The sequence below is a fragment of the Salminus brasiliensis genome, chromosome 13, assembly GCF_030463535.1.
Source record: "Salminus brasiliensis chromosome 13, fSalBra1.hap2, whole genome shotgun sequence".
NCBI classification, from domain to species: Eukaryota; Metazoa; Chordata; class Actinopteri; order Characiformes; family Bryconidae; genus Salminus; species Salminus brasiliensis.
Window position 1 is genome coordinate 8,092,302 of NC_132890.1, and position 20,104 is coordinate 8,112,405.

General features: G+C 43.5%; 1 protein-coding gene across 2 annotated transcripts in view; it reads right to left on the bottom strand.

Moving 5' to 3' along the window:
* Nucleotides 1–2,340: 2,340 nt before the first annotated feature.
* Nucleotides 2,341–20,104, bottom strand: part of mtss1la (MTSS I-BAR domain containing 2a) — a 37,669-nt gene continuing 19,905 nt past the window's right edge. The window contains exons 4-15 of one of the 2 annotated variants that reach the window (XM_072695122.1): nucleotides 11,691–11,775; nucleotides 11,284–11,375; nucleotides 10,237–10,311; nucleotides 8,229–8,386; nucleotides 7,991–8,098; nucleotides 7,246–7,343; nucleotides 6,455–6,587; nucleotides 5,737–5,811; nucleotides 5,355–5,504; nucleotides 4,979–5,137; nucleotides 4,073–4,238; nucleotides 2,341–3,692 (exon numbers count right to left, since the gene is read on the bottom strand). In XM_072695122.1, the coding sequence (XP_072551223.1) occupies nucleotides 2,911–3,692; nucleotides 4,073–4,238; nucleotides 4,979–5,137; nucleotides 5,355–5,504; nucleotides 5,737–5,811; nucleotides 6,455–6,587; nucleotides 7,246–7,343; nucleotides 7,991–8,098; nucleotides 8,229–8,386; nucleotides 10,237–10,311; nucleotides 11,284–11,375; nucleotides 11,691–11,775 (2,081 nt within the window). In that variant the 3' untranslated portion in view covers nucleotides 2,341–2,910. The remainder of the gene's footprint in view (nucleotides 3,693–4,072; nucleotides 4,239–4,978; nucleotides 5,138–5,354; nucleotides 5,505–5,736; nucleotides 5,812–6,454; nucleotides 6,588–7,245; nucleotides 7,344–7,990; nucleotides 8,099–8,228; nucleotides 8,387–10,236; nucleotides 10,312–11,283; nucleotides 11,376–11,690; nucleotides 11,776–20,104) is intronic. The other variant, XM_072695123.1, reaches the window with a different exon arrangement.

Here is a 20,104-nt window from a genome sequence, read left to right on the forward strand (position 1 = left end):
AGGGGCAGTGAGTACACACACACACCCAGAACGGTGGGCAGCCAACTCCAGCACCCGGGGAGCAGAGAGGGTAAAGGGCCTTGCTCAAGGGTCCAACAGTGGCAGCTTGCCGAGCCCGGGAATCGAACCCACAACCCTGTTATCAATAGCCCGGCAGCTACTTTATTACACTACTTTTCCCTATTTTGTAGAGCTGTCCAAAAATGTAGTGCTTTACAAAGGTTTACAAATTCATACCCATAATTCATAGACGGATTTGAAGACTTCTGTGCAGCTTTTGCTGCAGTGAGCTCACAGGCATAAGGAGGTGTCCAAAATCATTCACTACACTGTTTAATTCTGTTCCTAATAATAGTGCTCTGTCCAGTGATCTGGGTTTTCACAAGTAGGGAATAGTGAATGGGACAGTTTTGAGCACAGCTAGCTGCTGCTTTTCCAGCTCTGCTGTTATAGGCTGGCTTAAATGGCACCGGTCAAACCTCCCCTGCTGAGAAATCCAGCCTGGCCAGCTCAAGCTGGTTATGCTGGTTGACCAGCATGGGGTTTGTTTTTGGTTGACTTATTTTGCTTTAGCTGGTTTACAAGCATGGCCAACCTGACAAAGCTAGACCACCAGTGCCACCAAGCTTGACCAGTTTGACCAAACTGGTTGACCAGCATGACTTAGCTGGTCAACCAGCATGACCAGCATGACAAACATAAGATGTGACATACACTACGCTGGTTAAGAGCTGGTTAACTAGCCAGCTTACCAGCACTGGGTATGTTTTTGCCTGGATGTTTAGCTTTTCAACCTCCATGACCATCAAAAACCAGCGGAGACCATCCGAAACCAGCCTTGAGCTGGATTTTCAGCCGGTAGAAGTGGCATATTGTAGTGTAGTTTTAACACTAGAACAATATAGTGGTGCTGTCTTCTCGTTGTGTCCTCCCAGTATGATGTGCTGTTAGCAAGCTGAAGAGGTTGTAGCCAGGTTAGCTTTTAGCCTTGCGCACACTCACTTCCCTGGGTTTGGCCTTCTGAAGTCTTACCGGTAAAAATTAAATGAGCCGATGCTTTCTCTTCGGATGCGAGTTTAGCTCCAGTTTGATTCAGCTCAGCTAGTCCATTTTGTTAATGAGGGAGTGGACGATGGAGAGAAGAGATGGTAGCTAATAGGCTAGAGTTAGCTTTTTAGCCTAGCGCCGATCCATTCAGTTTCGGAATTACTATATTTGAGAACAATGAGCCATGGTAAGCAGCACTGCTTAAACAGAGCTAAAATACACTACATGTGTTCCACTGAATGCATTCAACTACTGTAAGTTCACCCATTGCTGACACAGATGTGCAAATGCACACACACACACTGCTTGTCTAGTCCCCCCCTAGAGAAGTATGGTCAACAGAATAGGACCCTATGGAGCAGATAAACATGAACATCATAAACACGGCACCATGCCTAATGCCAGGCACGGGCTAGAGGGACATTGAGCTGTGAAGCCGTGGGACTGTGATCTCTGGAATGATGGTTGGTGCTCCATGTAGTACTTTTGGGATGAGTTAGGAATGAGCTGGGATGGTAATCATCCAACATCCTGACCTCACTAACGCTCTTGTCATTGAATGCAATCAAATTATCACAGCAATGCTCCACAATCTAAAGCCTTCTTCCCTGAACAGTAGAGAAGGTTACTCCAACAGAAGAAGGATAAACTCTTTTTAATATCCTTGATTTCAGAATTCAGTCAGTGAAAGAACAGGTATCCCAATAGTTTTGTCCATACAGTGTAGACGAATGGCCCTTCATCAGAGGATACGCCCCTGTCCTCACGTAAAGCACTCTCTAGCACACTCTGCTGGATCATTTCGGTACCTGTAAATGGTTCTTTGAGCAATGCCATAGAAGAACCAACTTTTGGTTCAATAAAAGAATCATGTTTGTAGTAAGAATGAATGTGTTGCTGGGGAGAACCATAATTTGATGTAAAGGTTCTTTATCAAGCTTCTTGATAAAGAACTGGGCGAATAGCAGAGTACTATAGTCACCTTATTGACTTGTGCTTAGTAATGTCTAAGCTTAGAGGTATATTAACTATTAGTCTATTCTAACTAGCTGAGTTTTTTTCTTGGGTAAATAGCAAAGCACTTTTGTAAGTCGTTCTGGATAAGAGCATCTGCTAAATGCTGTAAATGTAAATGTTCTTCACATGCCCATCTCTATTTCAGACATGGTTCTATATGGAACCAACATGGATCTTCTAAGTATCATTTGAGTATCACTTTTTCTTTTTTTTTAAAGTGTGTGCAAGGCCACGGCATGCAAAATACACAGTAACAGATTTCTCTTGACTCTGGCGAAGTGTGCTACACATGACGTGTTTTATTTGGCAGTTTGCAGTATTTACAGTACTTTGTTCATGTGGTCCCTCTGAGTGTGAGTAGGCTACTGTGGTGCCACTTGCATTCAGCACATTAGCGTTTTAATCAACAACGAAACACTTTGGCTTTTTTACAAAGCGATTACCTGGGGAGATGAGAAATTAGTCAAACTCGCTTTACATCAGTGACAGATGAGTAACATATGATTAACATAGTAATTACAAATCAAAACTCCAAAAGGAACAACCAACAACTAGAATGTTAATAATACACACTTTAAAACACACTCTCATCCCTTGAGCTGTACAGATGTGCCTTTCCCATAGATGTCATCAACATCCATACAACAACAATAGTCCATACGGGAACTGTGTCCATATACACTCGTCACGTTACATTGACATTGGCCTGACGTTTGCTAGTCACCAGTTTATAAACACTGACTTTAACAATTCTTTTAAACAATTCAATCAATTTTCACATACATACAAGTACTTCTCTCTCTGCAGAGTCCATATGAATAATCAGGTTGGCAGTGAGGAGTGAAGCTATCGCAGGATTTTAGGCGCCGACCTGTCATTGCAAACGGTTTTCCTGAGACGCACCCCTCTGCGGATGGACTTCAGAATGTCGTGTTCGCTATCCGGGGGCGGAGGGTCCTCCAGGTGGCCTTGGCTGGGCTGGGGGTCCGTGGGGAACGGGTACTGACCTTCTCCCAAGGCGTGAGCGTTGGCCACAAGCTCTCCAATCTTCTCCACCAGGCTGTGGCGGTTAGCAGCCAGGAGCTGCTCCTCTGTGCTGAGGGCCATAGCGCCAGGCTGGTGGGAGTACACGCTCATGCTTGAGCCCCACGCAGAGTTAGGCAGGCTCATCCGTTTGGGAGAGGCTTTGTATTCCAGGATCTCCAGGGAATCTTCACTGTACAGGCTCTCCTCGCTGCCATTGTGCTCTGGAGGAGGGCTAGGGAACCCAGGGGAGTCTGGGACAGTGGGGGTCTTGACTGGAACGATGGGAGGCCGGATGGGAATCGGGCCCACGGTGGATGGGACACGCCTCACGCCGGTTTTGGAGGAGGGGGTTCTGCGGATGGTGGCCGTTCCGGAAGAAATGACGGTTCCTCCTGACGTTCCTTTGCCATTGGCGGCAGAGGAACCCTGGGCACCCACTCCTCCAGGGAGCCCTGCAGTGCTCGCGGGCCTCTTGGTCTGGATCATGCGACGGTAGTTCTGGGCCAGGTTGCTGTGACGAGGGACGGTGGAGGATTTGTCAAAGTCCGTCTGAGCATCACTGTCCGTGTCTCCGTTCATAGAGTAGCAATCATAGTCAGAACCTGTAGTGAGAAATCAAGGTAATTAGAAGTGTTATAGTCAGTTAATGATTATTTAGTTAAAATCTAATTGATATGTATTTGGTTCCATCATCCAAGCAGTTTCTAGGTGGTTGCTATGGTGTTGCTATGTGTTCACTATGGTATCCCACATAATTGCTCTGGCATTACTACGTGGTTGCTACAGTGGTTGCTATGGTGTTGCTTAGTGGTTGCTAGGGTGTTGCAAACCTTTATACCCCATTCATTCCTACAAAAACCATTCCATTAAAAATCACTATGCTGAAACCGCAAAGTGTGATCATGTACTTCTACCTTACATTCTTCTAAATGGATGCTGCGTGTGTGTTCATACATGTGTGTGTGTGTGTTGGGGGAATTACCATGAGAAGGGATGGTGTCTTCAGAGCAGGAAGGAGTAGTGTTTTGTGTGCTGTATCCACTGGAGTACTGCAGTGAGTCGCAGCTGTTCTTCTGCTGCTCCAGACTCAAACCACGAGTCAGAACCATCGCCAGCTCGCTGGCTGCAGACATCATTGGCTTCCCATGCTGAAAGAGAGAGAGAGAGAGAGAGAGAGAGAGAAAGAGAGAGAAAGATTTGCACAGTGTTAATGAAAATGACACATAACACAGATGTCCAGCATTATTCTGCTGTTTTGGCAGAACAATGCAGAACATTTTTGATGGTATGAGCCAGGCGACCCTTCCAACTGACCACCGCCAACCCAACCAAGTCGCAGTTGCAGTTACAACATTAAATCTGCTTCAAAAATGACTAGAAAATGTTCAGTAATTGTCATAAAAATAATATGTAAAACACATATATATATTGACAAAAGTATTGGGACAAGAGTTTGTCCTGCTTTTGTTGGAGTAACTGTCTCTACATTCCAGGGAAAAAAGGATTTCTACTAGATTACTAGACTAGTTGCATTCAGCAACAACAGCGCTAGTGAGGTCAGTATGTTGAATGATCACCACCCCACCTCATCCCCAACTCCTCAAAAGTAATTGAATGGAGGACCAACCATCATTCCACTGCTTCACAGCTCAATGCTGGATGCTTTATACCCCTCTAGCCCATGTCTGGCATTAAGCATTGTACCAGTAGGTTCATTTATATCTGCTCCAGAGAGTCTTACTCTATTGGCAGTGCATTTGCACACGTGTGTCAGCAATGGCTGCAACGTAAAGTAGCTAAATGCACTTAAATAGGATTTGCCTTTGCTTTTGTTTTGCTAGCGTGGTTTGCTTTACTTTGTGTTGTGCCGCAGCTATTTCTTATGCACCTTTCCGCTGATGTTTGCAGGGCTCGCTCTGGTCCTATAAGGGTCTTCAGGGTGCGCCACACCATTCCCCCTCAGGCCACCAGGGGGCTCTGCAGCCTCACTTTTGCGCTGCAAGAAAGCAGCGGGCTGCTCATAGTGAGCTGCTTTGGACCAGTCCTGCTGTGGGAACGAACAAGAGCATTTAGTAACCCAGTGTAGTGCAAACAAACCACAGATGGATATGCCTGTGAGAGGTTAAACAGAGCCAAAAGGGTGACCGCAAGTAATTAAATAAAGGAAAGATAAGCATGAAACCAGATCAACGAAATAAATTAAGGCGTAACAGAACACAAGAACCTAAATGAAACGTGACCAAATGGTCAAAATGAAAACAAACCTTCCAGTGAGGAACTTTTGATGTGGGTGAGGGGGAGTTTGATCCAGGGGAATGGTTAAAGGATGGGGACGCAGGAGCTATGAAAGAGAGATGCCTGATGGAGCCGTTATAAGTGTGAGCAGGGCGGAAAGTAGCGAAGGATGAGCCAAACTGTGGAGACGGAATGACATTTGGTCAGATGGTCAGAATGTTTGTGGAGGAAAGACTCCACTGAGCTCTATCAGGCAGCAGAACAGAAGCAAAATCATGAACCCAGACAAACTTAAGAGAGCTCACAGAGCTCAAATGAAGGCAAAGGCAAAAATGAAAGCAAAGATTCAACAGTACAAGTGCAGCTTGATACGCTGAACTTGCAGCCCATGTTGTAGACTGTGATACTCACTGCTGTAGGAGATCCACACTCACTGACAGACTGGCAGGTCTCTGAGGCCTCAGAGGATGCAGAGCTGGATGACTTCTGAGGAGAAGAGTCCAATGGCCAGTTTAAATGGCAGCCATATAAATACACTTTAAGATTAGATAAAAAATGTAATGCTGAGCATGTCAGTCTAACTAGACGATACACCGATCTGCCATAACATTAACACCACTGACTGACCAATTATCTTTTATTACCGTGGCACTTGTCTGAGGGGTGGGAACATTAACTAGCAAGTGAACAGTTCTTATAGTTGATGTGGTAAAGCAGGAAAAATGGTATGAAAGCAACACAGAAATCTGAGACACTTCTAAAACACTATCCAGGGCCAGACTGTGATGACTAGACGACTAGGTCAGAGCATCTCAGAAACAGCAGGTCTTGTGGGGTGTTCCTGGCATGCAGTTGTCAGCCTACCTACCAAAAGTGCTCCAATGAAGGACAACCAGTGAACTGGCCACAAGGTCATGGGTGCCCAAGGCTTACTGATGCTCAAAGAGGCCCCACCTCACAACTTACAGGACTTGTAGGATCTGCTGTTAATGTCTTAGTGCCAGATACCACAGGACGCCTTCTAAGGGCTTGTGGAGTCTATGTTAGTTTTGAGCCTATATAATATTAGGCAGGTGATATTAATGTTGTGGCTGATTTGTGAATGGTGTTAATATTAGATGCTAATCACCTGGCTGGTGATGTCCGAGGGCATTGGAGAAGGAGGTTTGGAGTGCATGTTGGCATCTTGAGAGATGAATCCAGAGTCATGAGAGGAGACACTGCTCAGGCGATGAGCGCCACCTGGTGGTAGATGCACCAAACTAAAACATAGAGGAGAAGAGATTAAGAAGTTTTCTGGTAGTTGAACCCATAGAGCCTTAGACATTCAGTAACTCAAGTAACTAAACAGCATTGCCAATAACTAAGCAGTATCTTCAGTAACTAATTACCTAATTATTACCTTAGAAATGTATTTATTATTAATGTTAGCTATGCAGTTTTCAGAGTGAAGAACCAAAGCGTAGGCAGACTCATGGGCCCTTAGGGTTTAAATGGTTAACTTAATGAAGAATTTGTATTAATGAAAGCATCCTGCCTAAATTAATTAAGTATTAATTAATGAGTGATAAAAAAGAGCAACATCCAGGAAAAAAATAATTTTTAAAATTGTATTGGGTTTAAGGTTTCAGGGGTTAACTTAATGAAGACGTAATTAACAAAGACATCAAAATCTAATACATCAAGCATTATTTAATCATGCTGTAGGTTACGTCTGACATAATCTCAGTTTTTAATTTCATTTCAATTATCTCTCCCAATGTCACAGTTCAGTGCAATCCACAGCCTGGGTTTTCATCATCTGGCAGTAGGACACCAGCCTGGAGTGCCACACAATGAATGAAGCCTGCTGAGACTGTCTACATCACAGTAACATCAGACCACTGGGTAAAACATTACATGATGTGATGAAATGAGCACCTGCACAAGCTGCTCTTCCTGGAGCCAGTACTGCTGGGAGAGGAGGGGGGAGTCTGGTAAGACCAGCTGTAGTCAGAACCCTTCAGGTCCAGAATTACCTGGTGGAGCAAAGCGTTTCTTGATCAATCAGTAAATCAGTGAAATTACGACCATTTATTTTGTATCACATATCACCTTTGTTTGTGCTACCATCAGCCATAGCATTAAAACCACCAGTCTAATATAATACAGTTAATCCTCATGCAGCCAAAATAACTTCAAAATAGGTCCATTAAGACATGGACTCCACAAGTCCTCTAAAAGGTGTCCTGTGGTATCTGACACCAAGACGTTAGCAGCAGACCCAGTAGTGGTGAGGTAGGAGCTCCATGAATCACATGAGTCAGCCTTGGGTGTCCACGATTGTCCGTCCTTGGACTACTTTTAGTAGGTACTGCTTACTAGGAACACCCCACACGACCTGCCTTGTGTTTTGGAGGTGTTCTGACCCAGTCGTCTAACCATAACAATCTGGTTCTTCTCAAAGTGGCTCAGATTCTTACGCTTGCCCATTTTTCTTGCTTCCAGCACATCACCTTCAAGAACTCAGTGTTTACTTGCTGCCTAATATGTAGATCCCAATCCTTGACCTGAACCAGTGTAACCAGATAATCAGTGTTATTCACTTTACCTGATCACAGTTTTAATGTTATGGCTGATTGGTGTATATTGTACCAAGTCGATGTTGATGTTTATAAGAAAGTACCTGTTCACTGGCCTCTGGCAGTTTATGTGGGTCGGTGGTCAGCACAGTGAGGTCATCAATAATGGCCTGGAGATGAGTGACCTCTCCAAGCATAGCAATCTCTCCATTCTGAAAATCCACAGCATACACAAATCCATAAATCACACACACACACACACACACACATCGAGACCAGCAGCACTGAAAGAAGAGCTTAACAAAACCTGTTAACAAGGTGCTCTATTTGCCCCACACTCACCACCACAGGCTGCAGGAAGCTGATGAAGGTGCAGTAGCGCCCCCTCTCTTCGAGGAGGGCTCGGCGCACGGCCTGCTTCTCCGTCTCCTCCATCAACAGATACATATCACTTACATCCTGCATTGCGCTGTCCAGCTGAGGCTGCAGCCCCCCTCGTCCTGAGAGAGAAAGTGAGAGAGAGAGAGGAAATCATAATCAGTGCATTATGGAGCACTAATTCAGTCATCATGCACTGACAGATGCAACATGAGCTGCCCAATCAGGAGGCAGTTATGAAAGATGAGAGCACATGAGATGTTCGAAGAGGATGTTGGCACAGATGTTCCACATGAGGTCACTATATCTGGTGAAAACAGACTGCGATGCAGAAAGTCACCGATGACAGAACACTGTCAGCTTTCATGCAGGAAACACCTTCACTAATACATGAAATCAGGACAGTAACATTGGACAATGAGAAACAAACAGATGGGCCTATACAAACACAGTGTTTAGAAGATCCCACAATTCCCTACTGTGAAATATTGTCATGAAATTGAAGCGTGGTGGATGGAGAATGGTGACGGGTATGAGTTGGAGACATGCACGGCTGAGTGTATTTCAGAGACGACAGACGACAGAAATGAAGCTTGAGGGAGGGATAAAATCACTTAAGTGACATGAAATACAGTCTAGTCTACTGGCTTAAAGGAATGCATTGAGGTACAAGGCCACTGCTTTAATACATACCTGGGAGTTCTAAAGTTTATAGGGGGCACAGGTCAAGCAAGCAAGAGTGAAAGAGGGAGAGAGAGAGAGAGAGGGAGAAAGAGAGGAGGAGGGTCAGCTTTAGAGAAAAAGACTGCAACAGTGAAGAGGGATGCAAGCAAATGCAATTGCAAGCCCATAGTTCAGATAGTACAGATATGCATAAACAAATCATCAAAAGTACACAGTAAGTAATGGTTACAGAGCATTTTTTTTAGTTAACTCAAGTCTAAAGTTCTCCTAACTCACATTTCTTACTTCTGCATCTCAGTTTGATCAACAACACACACTAAATACAGCCTCAAAAACATCAGTAAATAAGCTGCAGCTGAAACTGATTCAATACTGTGTAAGTTGTTTAGTCTATAGCTCCTCTCCCTCAGTTTGTTTACTGTTACTGATTATTCCCATCTGCTAACCATGGAGAGCTGTGATGTTAATGGGATTTGAACTTTTGATCTCCTGTCGCTTCACAAGCAGGCAGTAAGACAGTTGCTCAAGCCACTCATTTACACATTTACATAGTGTAGTTTCTCAGCTCTAGACCGGCCCTACAGTCTAACTGCTGCTCATCAAGTCTGGGGAGATCAAAAGTTCAAATCCCAGCAAGGCCTCGGCGCTCCATTGTCAAAAGCCTCCCAGTCTGGACATGTTATAGGGGTGTAGGGGGAGTTTTAACCTGCAGATGGGAATTAACAGTAAACGGATTGAGGGAGAGGAGCCACAGACCAAACATCTTACACAATATTCAACCAAATTGAATTTGGAGGCTCAGCTTATTATGTTTTGTCGACCAAACTGAAATGCAGAGCTAAAAATGTGAGTTTTCAGAACTTTGGACTCAACTATGTTGAGCTAACTCAAAAAGCGCTTTGCAGTTACTTTTCTAAAAATGAATAATTAGTGCATTACCTGATTACTTGCACAGTAAACAGTGATGGACCAACAATAGCTGTGAGGATTACTAATAACAGGTGTCTCCACCAGATGGTGCTAGTGAGTGCAAAGGTCCCCTGTCTGTTTACTGTAGAGCTGCTGTAGCCCTCTGACCTTCATCTGTAACCCTTAATCTGACTCTAACCTGATTCATCCAACCAGCAGAAAGGATCGGAGCCCTCAGCTCTGACTCATATCACACTCTAATGCTCAATGTGGCGACTACACCAGTCCACCAATCCTCACAGAACAACGACTGAAGGGATTGAGACTGCAGTAGGAATTGCAGAGAGCGAAGGAGCCGTCACAGTGGAGTGGAACAGACCTTTTCTGGCCTTCTTCTGTAGCTTCAGAGTGTCTGAGGACTTCTTCTTGATCTCCTGCCGAGACCGCTTGTACTCTGCAGAAAGAGAAAAAGTGTGAAGAGATTAGATGTGTCACTGTCACGCAAAAACCTTGCATCTCCAAAATGGCAACTTCACAAGAGAAGGAAAAAGACTTATGTTCTAATGTAAAATATGACAAAATATTATGTTCTAGGTTATTTTGGAGCATTTCTGTTGGCCCATTTCTTATGAAATTTTGATACAATGTATAAAAAGGTTAAAAATGATAACTGGCACTGCATGGCCAAAAGTATTAGGACATCCCCCCTTGAAGCATTGAATTCAGATGTTTCATTCGGTCCTTTTGCCACAGCAGTATTAATCACCTAGTCATGCAGTCTGCCTTTACAATCATTACTGAAACTCAGAGGACTTCTGGGCTGGAGCTCAGAGAGGCTTCTAGGCAGGTGCATAAAGCAAAAAGCCCCCCATGAGAGGTGAAAAAAGTGAAGTAGGGTGGAGATGGGACAGTAGAGGATGCACAGTTGTGCGATGAGATGATGAATGAGTGAGAATAAGGGTTTATATAGAGCTGAGTGGGAGGAGTTTTGATCATCTCCCAAACTAAGTTTTGTCATAACTCCACTTAGAGCTGCAAAGGGGTCTCTAACTCCATATGGATTTAGAATGGGGTGTCATGAAAGCTCCTGTAGGTGTAACGTGTAGGTGTCCCAATACTTTTGTCCATACGGTGCATGAGGTATTATTACAACGCTGGTGCTGTGCTATATTTGGTGGTTGGTGTGGCGCAACAGATAACACCACAACCTGCCAGTGAGCTACCACAACATGTGGGTTCGATTCCCGGTCTGGGTGACTATGCTGCACTACACCAATAAGAGTCCTTGGGCAGGACTCCTAACACTACATTGGCCCACCTCTGTAATACGAGTAACCTTGTAAGTCACTCTGGATAAGAGCGTCAGCTAAATGCCATAAATGTAAATGTATATTTCCTAAAGACCACATTCAGACGTCATCCATACCTTTGGCATGATCTTTATCTAGAAGGGCGGCAGTCTTCTTCCACTCCTCTATCTTGTCCTGGAGTGGTGTGATCAGTCTCTCCATAAGAGCGCTGCGTATGGTCAAACAAGAATCACAAAATATAATCAGCAGTGATATAATAGCATCAATACAGAACAATGAGCGAGGAATGCAGAGTCCACATCTCTCTATAAGCACTATAAGCACAAGTCATTTGAGCTTAGATTCACTCGCTGCAAAAATAACCCATCAGAGCCTTAAGGCAGCGGACGGGTCGATGGACGTGTAAGGTCATCTGGACAGTGGAAAATCAATGTCTGGCATGGCCAGTGAGTTTTCTCTCGTGTTTAATTGGAGCAAAGGCAGGGATGAAAATAATAAGAACATGATCGCATCGATCACTCACTTGGTGAAGTGTCGCAGTTTGGCCTCAATGCTGCGATGCCGCATGCACATTCGGGTCAGAGCGGAGCCAATGTCCCTGGTAGCACCTGGGAAAAGACAAACAGCAAAACATTAGACAAACAAGACGTAGGTTCAAAGTCAGACTGACCACAAGTAGACAGTGGATAATTTAGAGAAGCTGAAAATATGAAGTTATAAGCATAAGTCTCAACCCAGTCTGATCTAACAAGGATCTCACCCACAAATACAAAAGCTGGTTTTCTACTATCAGATGATGTTCTAGATACTGATGGAGCGTAATAAAAGAAGGCTTCCATAATACAAAATACAGGAATTACAAGCTACACCATGTCCAATTAGGGTGATTTGTCTTTTTCTCATCTCAGTCGTCTCATTTAACGTTCTTTTTAAAATCAAGAGTATTAATAGGGGGGTTGTCCTGCCCTTGCTGCAGTTGCACCTACTGATCTTCTGGGAAGACTTTATGCAAGATGTTGGAACATCGTTGCTAAGATCTGAATGCATTCATGTTTGATGATTAGCTCTGAATCACAACCATCACTCACATTCATCCCAAATGCCTTGGTTGGTGCCGTCAATGGACAAAAGTATTGGGACACCTGCTTATTCTTCTGACATCAAGGGTATTCAAAAGAGTTTGTCCTGTTTTTGTTGGAGTAAATGTCTGTACTGTCCAGGGAAGAAAGCTTTCTACTAGATTTTGGAGCATTGCTGTGAGGATCTGATTGCATGATTACAAGAGCGTCGCTGAATGTCAGGATGTTGAATGATCTCATCCCCAACTTCCCAAACTCATCCCAAAAGTATTGGAGGGAGCATCAACCATCATTCCAGAGAGCACAGTTCCAGTGCTTAGACATGGTGCCTGGCATTAGGCATGGTACCAATAGGTTCATGTTTAGCTGCTCCAAAGTGTCCTAATCTATTGGCAGAACTTCTCTGCAGGGACTAAGCAGGCTGTGTGTGCATGTGCACATCTGTGTCAGCAATGGGTGCAACTTAAAGTAGCTGAATGCATTCATTAGAGGGGGTGTCACCAACATTTGGACACATAGTGTATTTTTAGATGAACTATTTAATTTGTCAAATAGCTTGAATGGTGTAGAGTATCAGCACAGTTGTATTCCTGGTGGTATGTACTTCAAACTATGTTTGGATCTCACATCTTATTTTTAATCATGGCTCTTTCCAGAACAGTTCTTTGAAAAGTCCTTTAGTGGTTCTTCTACAGCACTATAGATATAGATTGGCACTATCTAACAGGGTAGTGTTACAGGCTTTAGATATAGGGTAGTAAAATGTTGTTTCCATGAAAACCTACAGTTGCATGTAAATGTGTTAAACCTTTCTTTTTCTGCAAGGGGAAAAACACAGGAGCCAAATCAATGTCTGGGTTTCTGATGGTTAAATAAAGAACCTCCTGGCTCCAGCCAACCCACTTCCTCCCACCACGGCTTTGATGTATCAAGAAACAATCACCACTCTGGTGACCCTGGAAATAATGACCTGGCAGCATTGCTTTCCAAGTGTAATTAAAATGGGGTCTTAAGCTGTAAAGATCAGTCTGGGCCCTCATGCAGCCGAGCTCAGCCAAGATTTCCCCTGTCTGATAAGACCTATAGTAGCACTGTACTTACTGAGCCCAATAGGCCACAGCAGCTATTAAGGGTAGGGGCTCTGAAGCCAAATCAGACTCTTGAATAAATAGTTTTAGGCAGAAATTTAGATCGCTTTAGATTTTTAGAGTTTTATTTATTTTATCTCCTTTTGATCTCTTTTTTTTATCTTTTGCCTATCTATTTGATGTATGCAATCTATAGCATATGATAATTAAGAGAAAAATATCCATACATTTAAATAACAGTGGCATTGCTTTTGGGCCATTGGGCCATGCTTTGAAGATCCCAAACACCCTCTATTATTAAATTAAACAGAACAATATAACAGTAAAAATACAGCGCATCCAACAATAAGGGCCTCAAGGCCTCAAAGACCTTTTATATAGTGACAGGTAGAAGATTGTCTATCTATTTGATGTATGCAATCTATAGCATATGATAATTATGGGAAATATACCCATACATTTAAATAACAGTGGCATTGATTTTGGGCCATTGGGCCATGCTTTGAAGATCCCAAACACCCTCTATTTCTCAAAGGTTTATTCACTTGAAGCTTCCTCATAGAGGCGAAACAGTCTAAAGCAGTCAGAGTGATCCATAGGTCTATATATACACTATGTAGACATACGTATTGGGACACCTGTTTCTTCTGAAAAATTAAATTAATTAAATTGAAAATGCCTCTGTTTGAGTAACTGTCTACTGTCCAGGGAAGAACAATTTCTTTTAGAGCTTTGCCATGAGGATGTGATTGCACAGAGTGACATAAGCATTAAGGAGGTTAGGAAGCTGGATGATCCCAACCCCACCTCATTCTCAACTCCCCAAATTATTCCAAAAGTATTTGATGGAGCACCAACCATCAATCTTAGAAAACACAGTTCCATTGCTTCACAGCTCAGTGCTGGGGGACTTGCCAATACACTCATGTTCATCTGCTCCAGAGAGTCCTATTCTATTGGCAGTACTTCTCTACAGGGACTCACTGTTAAAAGTATAAAATTCTTGAGAAACTTTGGGAGGGTCTTTAGTTATTTACTTCTAAGGTGCTTTGAGGAACCGTCAAGGAACCTTTTTTGTCTTTTTCCTCAAAGCACCATAAAAAGCTCCTCCACATAAGCTCCTCAAAGGATCTTATACTTTAACATATAGGTGTAGACAAGCTGTGTGTGTGTGTGTGTGTGTGTGTGCATTTGCACATCTGTGTCTGCAATAAGTGCAACTTAAAGTAGCTGAATGCATTCATTAGAAGGGGTGTCCACAAACATTTGGACATATAGTGTAAATGAACTTTGGACAGTGTTCTAAGCTTAGATTTCTATTTTGACTTTTTTTTAGGAAGACTTAATCAATCAAATGGCTTCGCTGTCTAGCTTGGCCTCTGTGTAGCAATTAAAGGCGCCCCAAGAAGTCCTTATTTTGTTTCGGAGACTGAAAGCACAATGCTTAGCATGACGAAACAAGGGAAAGTCCACATATGTGGGTGGATTCATGCCTGTACGCACCCACTTGAGTGTGTGTGTGTCCACCTTTCAGTACAAAAGATGCCCTTTAGACTTAACGCAAGTTGATATAGGCATGGACCCGCCCATGCTGTATGTGACCACATTCTTTACAACATGCATCTTCACATGCATTACAGTTCTATAACGTGTAAATACAGTATGTGTGTGTCAGGAGAAAAGTTCAACCGTGCCCCCCCCGGTTCACCCTTTCCCTCTCGCCCCAGCTGGTCCGAAGGGAAAAGGAGGGAGCGCAGTGAGGGGATATCCCTCTATTCTTCCTTGCTGTATCTGCCTTTCCTGTTCGCTCTGTTTCCTAAACACCATTATTGCAGGAGAGAATGGGAGAGGCCTGTGCTAACCTGGCCTGCTGCTGCAGCACGCACTAGACAACACACCCAGCTGAAGACACGCGCGTCACACTGCACATATCTGAAGTCCAGCTCTGTAGACTGTTTGCTGTAGCTCAAAATGAAACACTTTCCAGGTTCAAATCACACAGACCTACAGAATGTCATGTTATGTGGTTTTAGGGTTACGAACTAACATTAGACAGGCTTCAGACACAAATTGCCGATGCAATGCATTTTGCTTATGATTATCTGATGCTCTGATTTATGCAAATGCTCATATGATGATTTTATGGGCACTTTTCATTTTTATTTAAAGCATCATTATGCAAAAATTGGTATTTCTTACTCCTGGGCTCCCCCTATAGCAGGGAAGTGGAATTGGTGTGCTTGATCCCCCCCTTCGAGAAGGACACGCTTTTCTTGACAAGCTGAGAGATACAGAACTGTCACTGAAAGTTAAAGAAGCATGTGGCCTGAGTAATAATACAGGATTTTACACGAATATGATTTACTTAGAATTACACAGCCCTCATGAACGTGATCCTGAGCCACTTCACCAAAGCTGCATAAAGCAGCATCAAGCTTAGAGTAGCAACGACATTGAGGCCGTTCTCCAGGTCAGTGAAACTTCACAATATTTGGTAGCTGTTGTTTTAATGTAAGAACGGTACATAGTAAAGCCTGTAAAGTCTTCATATTTTAATAATTAATAAAGTCCCCTTCCAAAAAATCCAGAAGAATATGCCTTTACTTGCATAATACAGTACAAAGATTCTTGGCTTAACATATCCCAGCCTAAAAAGCTGTGATCAGCCATGCTATAGCATACCTGGAGCAGCAATGGTTGGCTCACTGGCTAAAGTGCTGTGTAATTGATCACACGGTTGTGGGTTCGAATCCTGGATCAACATAGCTACCACTGTTGGGCCCATGTCCAACGCCCTAAATCCTCTCTGGCCCAGAAGTGCCCTAGCATGGCTGACCCTGCGCTCTGACCCCTGCTTTCTATGCTTGGCTGTGTTGTTTATTGTGCTGTTCTATGTAACATGTGGTCACAGGCACTGATTCTGAACCTTTTATTTTTTTTTTGATAATGCAAAAATACACTTAGAGGCACTAACACTGTAATACTTAGTTACTTTTTAAATGGTATCCAATTCAACCTTAATGTTAAGAATCTTAAGGTTATCTCAACTGCTACAGAGAGTATTCAGTGTAAGGCTCGCTTGACCATTTAAGAAGCCTCTTTGCGCCAAGATGCTTTCAGGAAACCCATCTTTGGGCAGTGGAATTTATTTGTGTAAAAACACTAATATTGAAATACACACATGCTTATAAGAAACACCATGCACTGTAATCGGATGTCTGTGTGGGTGTGTTAGCTTAACCATGTCAGACCTTTCCTCAAGAAGGCCAATTATTCCAGTTCCATCCGATAGCTAGTTCATCTAATCAGTCCTTTATTAAAGTAAATCAGGTGAGCTGCTGGTGGAACTGAACACATCCATACACTGCCTGAAGATCACAGAGATGTTCAGCAACATCATCTGGTCATCTTCTGGTCAACATCATATGAACTTCACTGCCAAACACATTCTGACTAATGCTTTCAGTATTTTTGCTTATCTGTATTTATTCCAATGCTGTAAAGTGTTTTACAGGCAGAAGCACAAATCCAGAATCCATTTCGTCCTCTGGCCTACTGAGTGGGATGTTCTCGGCAGCAGCTCAGGTGACAGCAAAAGGAAGGAAAGGTCGGCCAGCTGAAGAGGGTTTGGAAATGATATGGAAAACCCACCTACCCACACCTACCGCATGTCCCTGACGAACACAGGGATACTACTGTTTGTGTTCAGCAATGTACATATACACAGAGTAACCACCTTATCCTGCATCCCCCTGCTGACACCAGTCCTGAGTCAGCTCAAATTAAAAATGAGCTCCGCTTCACTGCCTACAAGAGACCCGGTCCTGAGATGTTGTGCTCTCCCTTCACCCTCTCCTCGACGCTGGCTCTCAGAAGTTCACAGCTGCAGTTCAGCTCAAAGATGAAGAACATCAGGCCAAGGAAGAGAGGGAGGAGGGGTTAGTCTTTTTATCTCAAAAACAGACCGTCCCAATGTCACTGTTAACTTTATGCTGATACCCTCCACCCACCCACACACACACACCTGCCAGCTTCCTTTTCCCTTCCCCTCCCTTGAGAGATCAGCTGACAGCTCCATCCTGAAAGCGTTCAGAGACTTCCTGAATCCAGGAGTCCCCTGGCCTCCCGCCCTGACCGGACATGTGCGGCTCCCACAGCCTTCTCCAGATCACATGGTCTGGTCTGAGACGGTCCATTCAGCTGGCGCTTCCACATCCAGCACCTGCCCATGCCTGGGGAAACTATTTAGTTGAGCTGGAGACCACAGAGGCATGGGGGCACTCTGAAGGGATGCACATGATAGCTCTCATTCTGCCACTTATAGCATTGGCTATTTACTACTGTGTGAACTTGTGGAACCACATGATAATGTAGAAGAGCTATAACAAACATGGCCAGGTCTCCATTAACTCCTTAGACTCAAGTCTAGGGGTCAAGACTTCAATTTCTCACTCTAGTAGCTACTTAAACTAATCAATTAAAGCATGGCATATTACAATATGCACATTAAATATGTTCTGTCTACGTAGTACACATTGATGGTACACAGTAAATTCACTCATTTTGTAAATTTGTCAGCAAATTCATTAGCAGTTTAGCCCTCCTAATTAATGCTTCAGCAATAAGTAGGTTATCACACCGTACTGCTTTGTGAATCAACTTGGCCTTGTGCAGGTAAATTGAAAGGATTATACTTGGCTGAGCTACACTATTACTCTGATTGCATAGAACAATATAACACAAAAAATACAGCACATCCAACAATAAGGGAGGCCTCAAAGACCTTTCATATAGTGACAGATAGAAGATGGTAGAACACTGACTATACACTTGTACACACTGAGACATCTCACTGTGGCCAATGAGGATATGCATGAGCTTTGACTGCACTGGCAGCAGTAATTAAAAGGCAGTAATTAAGGGGACTATCACTTATTATCGCTGACAACTATTAAACATACACTGTGTGTCCTAATGTTAGAGGACACCCCTTGCATCATTAAGCTTCTTCACTTGGCATCCATTGCTGACAGAGATGTGCAAATGCACACACACACAGCTTGCCTATGCCCTGTAGAGAAGTATTGCCAATAATGCCAGGCTTGGGCTAGAGGGGCTAGGCTTGGGCTAGAGCCCTCAGCATTCAGTTGTGTTGCAGTGGAACTGTGTGTACTTTTTGGATAAGTTGTTTATGAGGTGCAATGGAAAGCCTTCTTCCCTGGACAGCAGAGACAGTTACTCCAACAAAAGCAGAATAAACTCTTGTTTAATACCCGTGATTTGAGAAGAAACAATGCATGGGCAGGTGTCCCAATACTTTTGTCAGTGTATGTCAAAAGCAGATTTATGAAAAAGGTAGGATATTGCCATTTTAAGATTAATACATAAATACAAACCCTAAAGTTAACTTTATACAGCGCTAGTGTTTTTCTCCACATTTTGGAGAAGAGTCTTTGTGACATCTGGTTTATATGTCAGCCTGTAACAGGAAAGCCTTCTGAACTGGAGCTCTAATGGCTGAAGAGGATGCCTCCCATAACTGACCTGCAATGGACAATTTCAAAGCTGATCCAACTCTAACCCAGATTTCACCCCATTTATGTAATTGTAAAACTAGTGTAATTTCGGATAATACAGGAGAGATATTTTGTTCTGCCAATCCCTGCATCAGACACACACACACACACACACACACACACACACTTACACACATAGTACATTATAGTAAACTACAGAGCGACTCCAATCCCTGCCCAAAATAGCCTCACAAATGATGATGATGCCTCTTAGATATTACATGTCTGGAACTGTGATAGGCTGACATTAGGGGTGGGTGATGTTCATAAGGGTTGGCCACATTAAAAATGTTATAAAATGATATGTAAATTATATAAATACTTTATTCTGTATTTTTTATTCAGTATTTTACATACTGTAAATCCAGCACTAAATCAACTGGGGCATATTACAATATATAACGGTAGTGGTGGCTCACTGGTTAGAACACCAAGTTATTGATCACAGGGTTGTGGGTTTGATACCCAGGTCCACCAAGCTGTCCACATACAAAAGAAAAAGTTGGGCCCTTAGGCAGATAGGGTAGACAGCTTTGTGGACCTGAGTATTAAACTCACAACCGTGTGATCAATAACTCAGCACTCCAACTACTGAGCCATTATGGGCCCTGCTCAAGGGCCCAACAATGGCAGCTTAGTGGAGAAGAGAATCCACTGAGATAAATAAATCAATACTCCAACCATTGAGACATCGTTGTTGGGCCCTAAACCATCTCAATGCTAGAAGTACTGAGTCATTGATCACAGGGCTGTGGGTTTGTTTAAGGGCCTTGCTCAAGGACCTGGACAAGAAGATTGAATTGTTGTGGATTCAATCCCCCCTGCCCATGCCCTTGTCCAAGCCACTGAGCAAGGCCCTTAACCAAACCCACAACCCTGTGATCGATAACTCAGTACTTCTAGCATAGAGATGGTTTAGGGCTGAGCTTCCTACTGAGCCATCATTGTTGGGCCCTAAACCATAGAGAGTTAGAAGCCTTGCTCCAAGGCCCAACAAAGCAAATTAGTGGACAGGGGATTGAACCCACAACCATGTGATTCATAACTCAGTACACTCAGTACACCAATCACTGAGCCATCATTGTTGACCCCTAAATCATAGAGGGTTAAAGGGCCTTGCTCAAGGGCTCAACGATGGCAGCTTAATGGACAGGGGTTCGAACCCACAACTCATCATTGTTGGGCATTATGATT